The sequence below is a fragment of the Pristis pectinata genome, chromosome 10, assembly GCF_009764475.1.
Source record: "Pristis pectinata isolate sPriPec2 chromosome 10, sPriPec2.1.pri, whole genome shotgun sequence".
NCBI lineage: Eukaryota > Metazoa > Chordata > Chondrichthyes > Rhinopristiformes > Pristidae > Pristis > Pristis pectinata.
Window position 1 is genome coordinate 6,206,124 of NC_067414.1, and position 13,548 is coordinate 6,219,671.

Genomic DNA, 13,548 nt, shown 5'->3' on the forward strand with positions numbered 1-13,548 from the left:
TGCCTTACAAGGAGTTTGGTGGTGGTGGGGGGGGGGGGGGGGGGGGTGGGGGGGGGGGGGGAAGAAAACACATCATATTCTGTGATAAGCAACATTCTATTTTTCATAAACAGGGTTTCCAAATGTAATATTCTATTATTTGTTTGGCTATTCCCCTGCCTTGGAGGGGAACAAATGTTTTATAACTTTAACACTTAAGCTATGGAACGATAAGATGTTCCAGTAAATCAGGCAGCAAAAGAGGCAACAGCATCCAAGAGAACTGAGCATTTACTGGCAAGAATCAACTCACATGATCCATTCTCTTACTCCCTCTGATTAAAAATAGTAAAATTACAGGTGGTGTGCTGGAAAACAGGATGTCACATCCAGCTGTAAAATGCAATTTTTATTGCCTGCTTGGTGCACAATTCACAGCTGTCTTCAGCATGCTGTCAAACAGTATAAAGCCACCCTCTCATACTGTACATATTAGTCAGAAATGAGGAGCAAAAAAAACCATAAGAACTTGAGAAACAGGAGCAGGAGTCAGCCATCTGGCCTGTTGAACCTGCTCCGCCATTCAATAAGATCATGGCTGATCTGGCCGTGGACTCAGCTTCACCTACCTGTTTTCCCCCATAACCCTTAATTCCCCTACTATGTAAACATCTATCTGTGTCTTAAATATATTTAATGAGGCAGCCTCTATTGCCTCCCTAGGCAGAGAATTCCACAGGTTCACTGCTCTCTGGGAAAAGCAGTTTCTCCTCATCTCCGCCCTAAATCTATTCCCCCGAATCTTGAGGCTCTGACCCCTAGTTCTAGTCTCACCTACCAATGGAAACAACCTTCCTGCCTCTATCTGACCTCTCCCTTTCATAATTTTATATGTTTCTATAAGATCCCCTCTCATTCTTCTGAATTCCAGTGAGCACAGTCCTAGGCGACTAAATCTCTCCTCATAGGCTAACTCCCTCATCTCTGGAATCAACCTGGTGAACCTCCTCTGCACCGCCTCCAAAGCCAGTATATATTTTCTCAAGTAAGGAGACCAGAACTGCACGCAGTACTCCAGGTGCAGCCTCACCAGTACCCTCTACAGTTGCAGCATAACCTCCCTGCTCTTAAATTCAATCCCTCCAGCGATGAAGGCCAACATTCCATTTGCCTTCTTGACAACCTGTTGCATCTGCAAACCAACCTTTTGCGATTCATGCACAAGCACTCCCAAGTCCCTCTGCACAACAGCATGCTGCAATCTTTCACCATTTAAATAATAATCTGATCTTGTATTTTTCCTTCCAAAGTGGATGACCTTGCATTTATCAACTTTGTACTCCATCTGCCAGACCCTTGCCCACTCACTTAACCTATCTATATCTCTCTGCAGACTCTCCGCATCCTCTGCACAATTTGCTTTTCCACTCAATTTAGTGTCATCAGCAAACTTAGATACTCTACACTTGGTCCCCTCTTCCAAATTTGTGGGTCCAGCACCGACCGATGCGACACCCCGCTCACCACTGATTGCCAACCAGAGAAATGCCCATTTATCCCAACTCTCTGCCTTCTATTGGTTAACCAATTCTCTATCCATACTAATACATTACTCCCACCTCCATGCATTCAATAACACTGCCTTTGGAGGTGGTGCAGAGGAGATTCACCAGGTTGATTCTGGAGATGAGGGGGGGTTAGCCTATTATGAGAGATTGAGTCGCCTGGGACTATGGTTAGACCACATTTAGAGTATTGTGTGCAATTCTGGTCACTTCACTATAGGATGTCAAGGCTTTAGAGATGGTGCAGAGGAGGTTTACTGGGATGCTGCTTGGATTAAAGGGCATGTGCTATCAGGAGAAGATGGACAAACTTAGGCTCTTTTCTCTGGAGCAGCGGAGGCTGAGGGGTGATCTGTTGGAAGTGTGTAAAATGATGAGGGGCATAGATAGGGTGGACAAGCAATATCTTTTTCCGATTACTGAGCGATCCAATACCAGAGACCATGCATTTAAGGTGAGAGGGGGTAGGTTCAGAACAGATGTGAGGGGTACATTTTTTACCTAGAGTGGTGGATGCCTGGAATGTGTTGCCTGATAGGGTGGTGGAGGCAAATTCTTTGGGGGCTTTTAAGAGGGGCTTGGATGGGCACATGAATGAGATGAAAATGGAGGGATATGGGCAATCTGTAGGTAGGAAGGAATAGCTATGTTGGCACAACATTGTGGGCCGAAGGGCCTGTACTGTACTGTTCTATGTTTTATGCTCGCTGGAATTCAGAAGAATGAGAGCATATCTTATAGAAACATATAAAATTATGAAAGGGATCGATAAAATAGAGGCAGGAAGGTTATTTCCACTGGTAGGAGAGACTAGAACTAGGGGACCTGGCCTCAAGATTCAGGGAATAGATTTAGGATGGAGATATGAGGAGGAACTGCTTTTCCCAGAGTAGTAAATCCGTGGAATTCTCTGCCCAGGGAAGCAGTAGAGGCTACCTCGTTAAATATATTTAAGACACAGTTAGGCAGATTTTTGCAATAGTAGGGGAACAAAGGGTTATGGGGAAAAGGTAGGTAGGTGTTGCTGAGTCCACAGCCAGATCAGCCATGATCTTATTGAATGGCTGAGCAGGCTCGACGGGCCAGATGGCCGACTCCTGCTCCTATTTCTTATGTAACACGTTATTCTTACCATCTGGTAGATACGTAATCAGTGTATGGTGGACGAGATCGAATTTCACGAGCTAGGCCAAAATCAGCTATTTTTACAAGTTCTGGTCCCATACAAAGGAGGTTTTCTGGTTTCATGTCACGATGAAAAAATCCTGGATAAGAAATACATACATCAAAACAAGGTAAAATAGTATCCTGCAACAACACAATGTCTTTCTTTGCTCAGAACCACTTCTCTCCTTTTTCAAAATTTTCCTCTAGGGCTTGAAAAAGATTAAGCTAGAAATACATGGGCAATATTTTGCAAATTTATATAAACACTTAAGCATAGAAATCTCAGGATTCATTTCAGTCCTGTAGCTGGACAGCACAGCTGGAGTTGCCAGATTTTGGATGAAACATTAAACCAACACACAATTTACCTTAACATTGTTTTAAATAACCTGATCAAATTATTTCAGAGGACTTTTCTTTCCCCTTGCAGGCACGGTAGTGTAGCGGTTAGTGTAATGCTATTACAGCGCCAGCCACCCGGGTTCAATTCTGGCTGCTGTCTGTAAGGAGTTTGTATGTTCTCCTCATGTCTGTGTGGGTTTCCTCCAGGTGCTCCGGTTTCCTCCCACATTCCAAAGATGTACAGGTTAGGAAGTTGTGGGCATGCTATGTTGGCGCCAGAAGCGTGGCGACACTTGTGGGCTGTCCCCGGAACACTCGACGCAAAAGATGCATTTCACTGTGTGTTTCGATGCACGTGTGACTAATAAAGGTATCTTATAAATATTTATCCCCTCAACCATCATCTGATTTGTGCTTTACCTGGACAACCAATGATGTATCCTTTTCAATACAACACAATCAGCAGCTTTTCTTTACCCAGGGCCAATTATACCAGAGATCAACCAGTTCAGCACACATTTGGTGGGCACCACGGTCAGCATGGACAAGCTGAGTCAGAGGGCTTGTTTCCATGTTGTATGACTCCATGACGATTAACTACGTAAGATGGTTAATTGCCCAACCAAGTTAGCTCTGGAAAAGCTTCCAGTCAATTCCTTCACAAACATTTGAATTATGATTTAGTCACGATAAGGTTGACAACTTATAAGTGTGTCCCACGACCTTGGGCAAGACAGGAATGTTGATGAACACGAGGGCTCGATCTTGCAGCTGCAGTCTTTGCCACCAATCCAAATCAGTGAGGAACACATAAAAATGGTTATTGGATTATCCCTGGGCATCAAATGCCCAGGTCATAGACCGCAGGTTGAACCCCAGCTTACCGGCTCAAAGAGTTAATTAATTTACAGACTGTGCATATCAGTAGCTAACCCAGCATTCACAGCCCACCCCCAATGAACCGTATTGGCGTGTTCTCTTTCGTATTTTCGTTACACACAGAACCACCACTGGCCCTTCTGGTAGGGAATGAGTAGGAAATTCCAGTGATGATCGAGGAACAGTGATCCATTTCCAAAATGGTGCGAGTCTTGAAGGGAAGCTTTGTGGTGCTGGTGTTGCCTTTCTCTGTTTACCTTGTCTTTTTTGGTGAAGGTGGTGAATTTGAGATATTGCCAATGCAGGCCTGATGACCAAATGTAGTGGCATCTTATTGGTGGTACACACAGTGATGGAATGTGTGAAGCTTCGTACTGCTGATAGGCACGGCAATCAAGCAGGCTACTTTGTCTAGATGCTGTACTCATCCAGGCAAGTGGGAAGTGGAAGTATTCCACTACACTCCTGATTTGTGACTTGTAGGTGGCAGAAAAGCACAACTCTGGCAGGAGCCAAGTCACTTGTCATAGGACACCCAACCTTTAACCTGCTCATAACCACCATTTTTGTATGGTTGGTTCAACTGAGCTTCTGGTCAATGGTGACCACATGATTTTTTTTTAAATGGTGGGCAAATCCAACAATGGCTATTCCACTAAACATTAAGGGCAGGAGATTAGACTTTGCCATGGGAGATGATCATTGCCTGGAACCTACACGGCATAATGTTAACGCCATTTTTCAGCCGATACCTTCATATTATCTAGATCTTGTTACATGCAAGCACAGACTGCTTCATTACCTGAGAAATGGCTAAGTAAATGAATATTATTTGTTGATAGTTGCACACAACTACATCTGACTTAGTTGATGGAGCATCTTAAGATGGTTGGGCCGAAGACACTGTTCTAAGGAGCTACTGCAGCTGGAACTACTGACCACCACCAACTACAACCATCTTCCTTTGAGAAAAGCAAGACTCAAGTCAGTGCAGAGTTTTACCTTGATTCTCAGCGACCAGAGTCCTTGATGTAAATGTTGTGATGATGTCAAAGGCAAATCACTCTCAATACATGACAGGAGTTTGCTTTTATTCAAGTTTGGACTAAGACTGGGAGATGTCTGAAGCAGAATGCTTCTAAATAGAGCTTCAGTGAAAAGGTTATTTGTGAAGAATTGCTGCTTGAGAGCATTGCTGTTAAAACCTTCTATCACTTTACTTATGTCCGAGTATAGAGTAATCCAAAATTGTACTTTCCAAATAAATGCTTTACAGCTGACAGATCATACAAATTGGATTTCAGCAATGGACATAATTGTTAAAATACAGATAGCTTACTCGTTAGATGTTCATTTTACTTTGAAGCTCTAAACCTATTCTTTAGTTTCTTGGGCATTTTCCTCAAATAATTCTGAATGCCTACCGTGTTTGTGGATGAAAGCCAAACCTTGAAGTATCTGATACATGATGTTTCTTATGGATGATTCGGGAAACAGGCGGTTTCTGCAACCAAGAATCAATTGTAAGGTTCAATAAATAAAGGATCATCTTATGCCAGTCGCACTTTCAAGTATTGCATTGTAAATGTTATCTATGTGAGTTTCACCTTGCAAGAATCTAAAAGAGGCACATTTGCAAATTGTTAATAGTTGATTGGCTAATTAACAGCAGCCAATAAAAAGAAGGTAGGGTTAAGCAGAGCAGCCCCTATTAGGGGGTGGTCTGGCCTGAGGCTTTGGCAACAGGAGGTGAAAGCTAAGGCAAGTTTCTTTCTTTGATTTTTCCTTCAGTACCAGGCTAGAGTAGTTAGAATGGCTTCAGGGCCTGTGGTGTGTTCAACTTGTGAGATGTTAGGGAGACTGGATACCTCCAGTCTCCCTAATAGCTACATATGCATGAGGTGCATCCAACTGCAGCTCCTTACAGACTGTTAGGGGACTGAAGCTGCAGCTGGATGACTCCTTTGGCTCCTATGGAAGAATGAGGAGTTCACAGATAAGAGCTACAGGGAGGCAGTCACTCTGAAGCTGCAGGAGACAGGTAGCTGGGTGACTGACAAGAGAAGGAAGGAGAATAGGCAGGTAGTGCAGAGTACCCCTGTGGCCATTCCCCTCAATAACAGGTACACCTGTATATATGTTTGGGGGGGGAGGGGAGGAAAGAGGAAGAAAATGATGATGACCCACCAGGGGAAAGCTGCAGTGACTTGGCTCTCTGCCACCAAGCCTAGCTGTGTGGTACAGAAGGGAAGGGGTTAGAAGAGGAGAGTGGTAGTGATAGGGGATTCAATAGTAAGGGGGCAGACAGGAGATTCTGTGGACATGAAAGACCAGATGGTATGTTGCCTCCCAGGTGCCAGGGTCAGGGATGTCTCAGATCTAGTCCATAGTATACTGAAGGGGGAGGGTGAACAGCCAGAAGTTGTGGAACATATTGGTACCAATGACCTTGGTAGGAAAAGAGATGAGGTCCTGAAGGGTGAATCCAGGGAGCTAAGTAGGAAGCTGAAAAGCAGGACCTCAAGGGTAGTAATCTCTGGATTGCTGCCTGTGCCATGTACCAGTGAGGGTAATAAGAGGTTGATCTGGTAGATGAATGTGTGGCTGGGGAGTTGGTACAAGGGGCAGGGTTTCAGATTTGTTGATCATTGGGATCTCTTCTGGGGAAGGTATTCCCTGTACAAAAGGGATGGGTTTCATGAAGGGAAGATCCTGCCTGACCAACCTATTGGAATTTTTTGAGGTAATCTCAAGTAGGATGGACTAGGGAGAGGCCGTGGATTTTGTGCTTTAGATTTTCAAAAGGCCTTTGACAAGGCTGATTATTAAGATGAGAGCTCATGGAATTACAGGTAGGATATTAGAACGGGTGGATCATTGGCTGATAGGCAGAAAGCAAAGGGTGGGAATAAAGGGATCCTGTTCTGGTTGGTTGCTGGTTACTCGTGGTGTTCCACAGGGGTTGGTGTTGGGGCTGCTTCTTTTTACACTGTATATTGATAATTTAGATTATGGATTAAAATGGTTTTGTGGCTAAGTTTGTAGATGACACCAAGATAGGTGGAGGAGCAGGAAGTGTTGAAGAAACAAGGTTGCAGAGAGACTTGGACAGTTTAGGAGAGTGGGCAAGGAAATGGCAGATGAGATACAATGTTGAGAAATGTGCTGTTGTACACTTTGGGGGGGGGGGGGAGAGAACAAAGAAAAACTGGCAGATTATTATCTAGATGGGGAAAAAATTAATTTGTAAGTGCAAAGGGACTGGAGAGGGTTCTTGTGCAGGATACCCTAAAGGTTAACCACCAGGTTGGATTGGCAGTAAGGAAAGCAAATGCAATGTTGGCATTCAAGAGGAATAGCACACACAAGCAAGGAGGTGTTGATGAGGCTCTGGGGCACTGGTGAGACCTCATTTGGAATACTGTGTGCAGTTATCTTAAAGGATGTACTGATGTTGGAGTGGGCTCAGAAAAGATTTGAGGATGATTCCTGGAATGCAAGGGCTTGCATATGAGGAGCATTTGTCAGCTCTCTGACTATTCATTGGAGTACAGAAGAATGAGGGGACCTCATAGAAACATTTCGAATGTTGAAAGGATTGGACAGTAGATGTGGCTAAGTTGTTTCCCCTGGTGGGTGAGTCCAGGACAAGAGGGCACAGTTTTAGAATTAGGGTACCCATTTAAAACAGATGAGAAGAAATTTCTTTAGCCAGAGGGTTGTGGATTTATGGAATTCTTTGCCACACAGCTGTGGAGGCCCTATCATTGGTGTGTAAGGAAGAGATTGATAGGTATCTAATTAGTCAGGGTATCAAAGGATATTGGGGGGGGAAGCAGGGAATTGGGGCTAGATGGGAGAACAGTTTAGCTCATGGTGAAGTGGCAGAGCAGACTCTGAACCAAATGGCCTACTTCTGCTTTCTTTTGAGTAGGGATAACCCTGGGAATTACAGACCAGTGAGTGAGTCTTCTGTGGTGGGCAAATTACTGGAGAAGATTTAGAGGCAGGATTTATGGACATTTGGAGAAGTGTAGGCTGATTTAAGGACAGTCAGCATAGCTTTGAGGGGCAGGTCGTGCCTCAAGCCCGCTTGAATTGATGTGACAAAGCACATTGAAGGTAGAGCTGTGGATATGGTGTACATGGGATTTTAGTAAGGTGTTTGATAAGATTCCTCATGGAAGGCTCATTCAAAGTCAGGAGACAGAGGATCAGGAAACTTGACTGGATTCAGAATTGGCTCACCCATAGAGGGCTGTTGTAGATAGTGTATTCTGCCTGGAGGTTGGTGACCAGGGGTGTTCTGCAGGGATCTGTTCTGGGACCCCTACTCTGCTTTTTTTTTATAAATGACTTGGATGAGGATGTGGAAGGGTGGGTTAGTGAATTTGCAGATGACATGGTTGGTGGTGTTTTGGATAGTGTAGAAGGATGCTGTAGGTTACAACAGGACATTGATAGGATGCAGAGCTGGGCTAAGTGGCAGATGGAGTTCAACTGGTAAAGTGTGAAGATCTCATTTGAAGGCAGAATAAAGGTTAATGGCAGGACTCTTAGCAGTGTGGAGGAACAGAGGGATCTTGGGGTCCACATCCAATGATCTCTCAAGGTTGCTGCACAGGTCGATAGGGTTGTTAAGGCAGCATATGGTGTGTTGGCCTTCATTAGCCAGGGTATTGAGTTCAAAAGCAGTGAGGTGATGTTGCAGCTTTATAGAACTCTGGTTAGACCACACTTGGAGCATTGTTTTCATTTATAGAAAGGATGTGGAAGCCTTAGAGGGTGCAGGGGAGATTTACCAGGATGCTGCCTGGATTGGAGAGCATATCTTATGAGGATAGGTTGAGTGAGCTAGGGCTTTTCTCTTTGGAGAGGAGGAAGAGGTGTACAAGATAAGAGGCATAGATTGAGTGGACAAACTTTTTAAAGTGATTGGAGGAAGGTATTGGGTGGGGTGGGGTGGGGGGGGGGGGGGGGGGGGAAGAGAATGCCAGATGCAAGTTTTTTTTAGAAACACTGGTGGGTGCATAGAATGCATTGCTGGCAGAGGAGGTGAAGGCAGATACATTGGGGGCATTGAAGAAACTCATAGGCACATGAATGACAGAAAAATGGAGGGCTATGTTGGAGGGAAGGGTTAGAGAAGGATAAAATGTTGGCACAACATTGTGGGCCAAAGGGCCTTACTGTACTGTAATGTTCTATGCCATCAATATATAATAACCATGTTATTCAAATAACTTTGACAGGGCACAGGTTTGATCATGACACAAGTTAATTCTTTAAAGAACTGAAGATAGAAACAAGTTCAGGAAAATATTTACAGATTAGAAATGAGAGGAATGGAGAGGCAATAAGCACTAAATGATGCAATTTTAAAGTAAACACTTAAGAACCCAAAGCAGATGTAGGCAAGTCCTTTGAAGATGGCAGGACAAGATAAGGCTGGTGGTAATGCATTTGAGATCCTTGACTTTTTGTAAATGCAAGGACATAAATCTTTAAGGCATTGGTTCAACTAGGACAGTGTCCCCAATTCAGGGCACCATACTTTGGGAGCATGGTTATGAAGTTGCAAGAATGCTACCAACAATGAAAGATTTCAGTTACATGAGATTTCTACTTTAAAGGGGAACAGAAATTAAGGGGAGATTTGATAGAGGTACTCAAATCAAAACACATTGGTGATAAAAATGGTTTCTCCAAAACAATCATTGAAATGTTAGATTAATGGCAAACGACAAAGTGACCAAGGAAAAATGTTACATGGCATGTTACAATCTGGAACACCCATATCTTCAAAACAGATTCAATAATATTCAAAATTGAATCTGATAAATACTGAAAAGAACAAATTTAAGACTTTGCAAGGGGAGAAAAGGTAGGAAGTGAGAGTAATTGGATAGTTTAAGTAGAGCATGAACACTGACCCAAATAACAATTCTGTATTTTGACCCAAAATTACAAAAATTGTATTCATCCAGTTTGTATACAGCAAAGCAATTTTGAATATTCAAAGATGAAATTTTATGAAAGTGATCAATGTCACTGCATGGATTATTAATATTTAAACATTTTCCTGTTAGTTTATTTGCAAATACTTTGAGTTTTGCCAGTGATTACAATATATCCAGAAAATTCTCAGCTTTCTCCATATCAATAAAATTTAAAATGATTTTCTTGGGATTAAGTACTACAGTTACTGATTTTCAGAAATGTAAGACCAGTGCTGTTCATGGAATGGCTTTAAAAAGCCTGGCTACCAGAATTTCTGCTGAATTGATAAATTTGTAATCAATTTAGGAATATTAACATCCAAGTTAAATTCTAAACCAAAGAATAGATCATAAAGGCCACAGTGCAACTTCTCTCCATTTGTTTTTAAGTTTAATAATTCTGTACTGTTATCTCTACATCACATCAGAAATGGGTTAATTATTAACCATATTGTAAAGGAGCTTCAGGGTAAGCATGAGTAATATGATAAACATTTGAGTAATTTAGTCAAACCCAAAATTAGTATTAAAAGCAAACAAAGCAGACTATGTATGAAGGACTCATTGTTATAGGTTGCTTGGAATAGTAAATAAGGAATGGGGGGGGAAAAAGTAAAGATTAGCCAGTTGAGAATTGTCCAGGTACCCATATTGTAATCACTAGCAAAAATCAGAGCATTTGTAAATCATACACAATCGAGAGTTATAAAATGAACAGGAATAATTAAGTGCCAAATGAACATAAAATTATAATTTGCAGAATAGGAAAAATAGTCCAACTGAGGCTGAGATAGCTTGTCAAGGGTTCTCATTGTCAAAAGGACTAGTAAGAGGATTGGGAAAAACTTTAGATATTGGGAAAGGATAGCCAAGAAATTGATGAGAAAATGACAATTAGTGGATATGGAAAAAAAATTATGAAAGTCTCTACAGAAAATGCAAAACAAGCAGAAGTGTATATCAATCCTTTACATTGGACAAAGTAATGGCAAAAACATTAAGCAAATATGGTCTCTTTGCAGCAAGAAAGTACTACCCAGAAATGGTAGGCAATCTGAAACCTAGTGGAGAAAATAGTATTAGTATAGAAATGGTGCTGGAGAAATGATGCAATGAAAAGCTGTTGGTGTAACAGAATGCTGGAAACACTCAGCAGCCAGGCAGCACCTGTAGAAGTGGAGCTGCTGTTTCAGGTTAAAGACCATTCTGGACTGAGTGCTTTCAGCATTGTTTGTATTTCAGGATTCCCAGCACCTGCAGTTTTTATTATTTTCACCATCTGCCATTCACCTGATGCTCAATATTCTAGGAGTACAAGGGTAGCTTGAGAGATTGGGCACATTCATCTTCTAGTTTCTTAGATATTGGAAAATGGCAAATGTTTTGCTCAAGATAGGCATGATAGGAAAAAATGCATAGAACAGGGAAAATAAAGCTTTTTAAAGAAAACACTCTACTGAGGTGCCATATAATTGGAAATCCAGATGGTTTGCCATCTTGTTTGGTTTGCCATTTCTACACTCTCTAATGTCATTTGGTTCACTGGAAAACTATACCACCAACATTTAAAAAAAAGTGAATTAAATGTGTTGGTGCAGTGATAGGAATAATCTTCAACAGTCCAGAAAGTGTTCCAGTCAAAGATTCAAGTGTGCCAGATAAGGGTTTTTATTGTATTAGGAAGATAACAGGGTATTTGAGTTTCTTTTAATAAATTTGCACAATCTTAATGTCTACTGCTCTATCTTCATCAATCGCTTGCCACTTCCTCAAAACTCAATAGTTAGTAAGACACAATTTGTCCAGGACAAAGCCATGCTGACTGTCCCTAATTAGGCTATGCTTCTCTAAAAGTTCATAAATCCTCTTCAATAGCTTCCCTACCACTGAGGTGGGACTCTGGCCTATAACTTCTGGGATGACCCCCATTTCCCTCCTTGAACAAGATTAGCTACTTGCCATTCCTCCAGGACCTCTTATGGCTAGAAAGGACAAAGATCTTGGTCAAGGCCCCAGCAATCTCATCTCTTGCCTCTCAGTAACCTGGGGTAAATCAGATCAGGCCGCAAGGACATCCACCTTAACATTCAAGAGACCCAATACCACAGAACAGTACAGCACCGGACAGGCCATTTGGCCCACAATGTGCCAATCTTGAGTGCAGCTGTGATATTCCCAATTTGTAGTGCAACTCCTCCCCCTCCATCCCTTCTGAGACATCTGAACACTGTCCCTCTCTCAACCAAGTCTCTGTAATGGTCACAACATAGTTCCATGTATTGATCCATGCTCTGTTCATCTCCCTTACTCTTAATATGCCTCACAAAATAAATACACTTCAACCTTTTGCCCCACTGTATAAATTATCTTGCTCCTGCTCATCTTTCCTTGTTGATTTGCTGATCATGACATCGATCTTCCCCTGAATCCCTCCATTTTCTCACCTGTTGCTCTGGTTCCCATTCAGTTCTATATCAACATCCAGCTGCTCATCTCCTTCATTTTTACTTTGGATCCCACCACCTCTCTTTTCCCCACCCCATCTAGTTTAAATCCTCCTGAGTATCCTGTCTGCCAGGATATTGGCCCCCCTCCAGTTCAGGTGCAACCAGTCCCTCCATTGAAGTTGGGGCAGCTTATCAGCAAGATGTTCCTGAATAGCCAACCCTTGAATGAACCTTGAAGGGTGAGAAGACCTGCTCCCAAACCATCTCTACTAAAATGGGAAAATAATTGTTAAACTTTCTTGTTTCTCTTGAACATTTACTTGAGCTGAGATATTAAGAGCATACACTAGCACACTTTGATCACCAAGCATGTAGCAGTCATACTCTCTCCTACCTGTAGTTGTGCACATTCCAGGTTAAAAGATTGAATTGTGATTGCAAAGTTGAACTCTGGCTGCTTCTCCCCTCTCCAACCCCACCAAGAGGGAAAGATGATTAATGATCCCCCAGCGTGGTGCTCTCAACAGATTTAGCTGCATCAGCACAAAGCAGGTATAGAACTTAACTGCTTGGTCCACTTGACTCAATTACACTTGGATTTGCAAAAACCAACTTTTTTTGGTATTTTTTTTGCGCTCTCTCTCTCTCTCTCTCTCTCTCTCTCTTTTCCCCCACCCCCTCCCCATGCCAAATGTGTACAGTAACTCAAGTATCCCCTAAACCTTGTGCTATCAAACACAGAATAATTCAGAATTTGTCATTTGATATAACAAATCTATGTGCCACAAAACCAAGATCAATTCCCAAGTTCTTTAAAAGAATTGAGGTGAATTAGAAATTTTCCCAAGCTTATTCAGGGGAAAGACAAAGGATGAGCAGAAATTAAGTGCCAACATAAAAATAGCTGCCAGAAATGAATTGTAAACAGCCCCACACAAAGCTTGTAAATGTGACTGATCAGACTCATGGTTGAATTCCAAGCTTATCCAAACAGTTATCAGGGTCACTTCTGTTCTGGGGGGGGAAGCTGATAAAAGGATAGTTTGGTATGTACTAAACTATCTTTTACTCCACAAGATCTTACAAACATACATTATTAATGTAGGTCTAAAATATCATCTACAGCTTAATGAATTAACTAATCATATGAAATTTTAACCCAATCTAATG

At 42.2% G+C, this 13,548-nt stretch overlaps 1 protein-coding gene across 2 annotated transcripts in view; it reads right to left on the reverse strand.

Moving 5' to 3' along the window:
* The window catches only part of LOC127574813 (serine/threonine-protein kinase ICK-like), a 45,283-nt gene that overhangs the window by 13,540 nt on the left and 18,195 nt on the right, over positions 1-13,548 (reverse strand). For both annotated transcript variants that reach the window (XM_052024189.1, XM_052024190.1), the window contains exons 5-6: positions 5,357-5,436; positions 2,677-2,809 (exon numbers count right to left, since the gene is read on the reverse strand). In XM_052024189.1, coding sequence (XP_051880149.1) covers positions 2,677-2,809; positions 5,357-5,436 — 213 coding nt within the window. The remainder of the gene's footprint in view (positions 1-2,676; positions 2,810-5,356; positions 5,437-13,548) is intronic.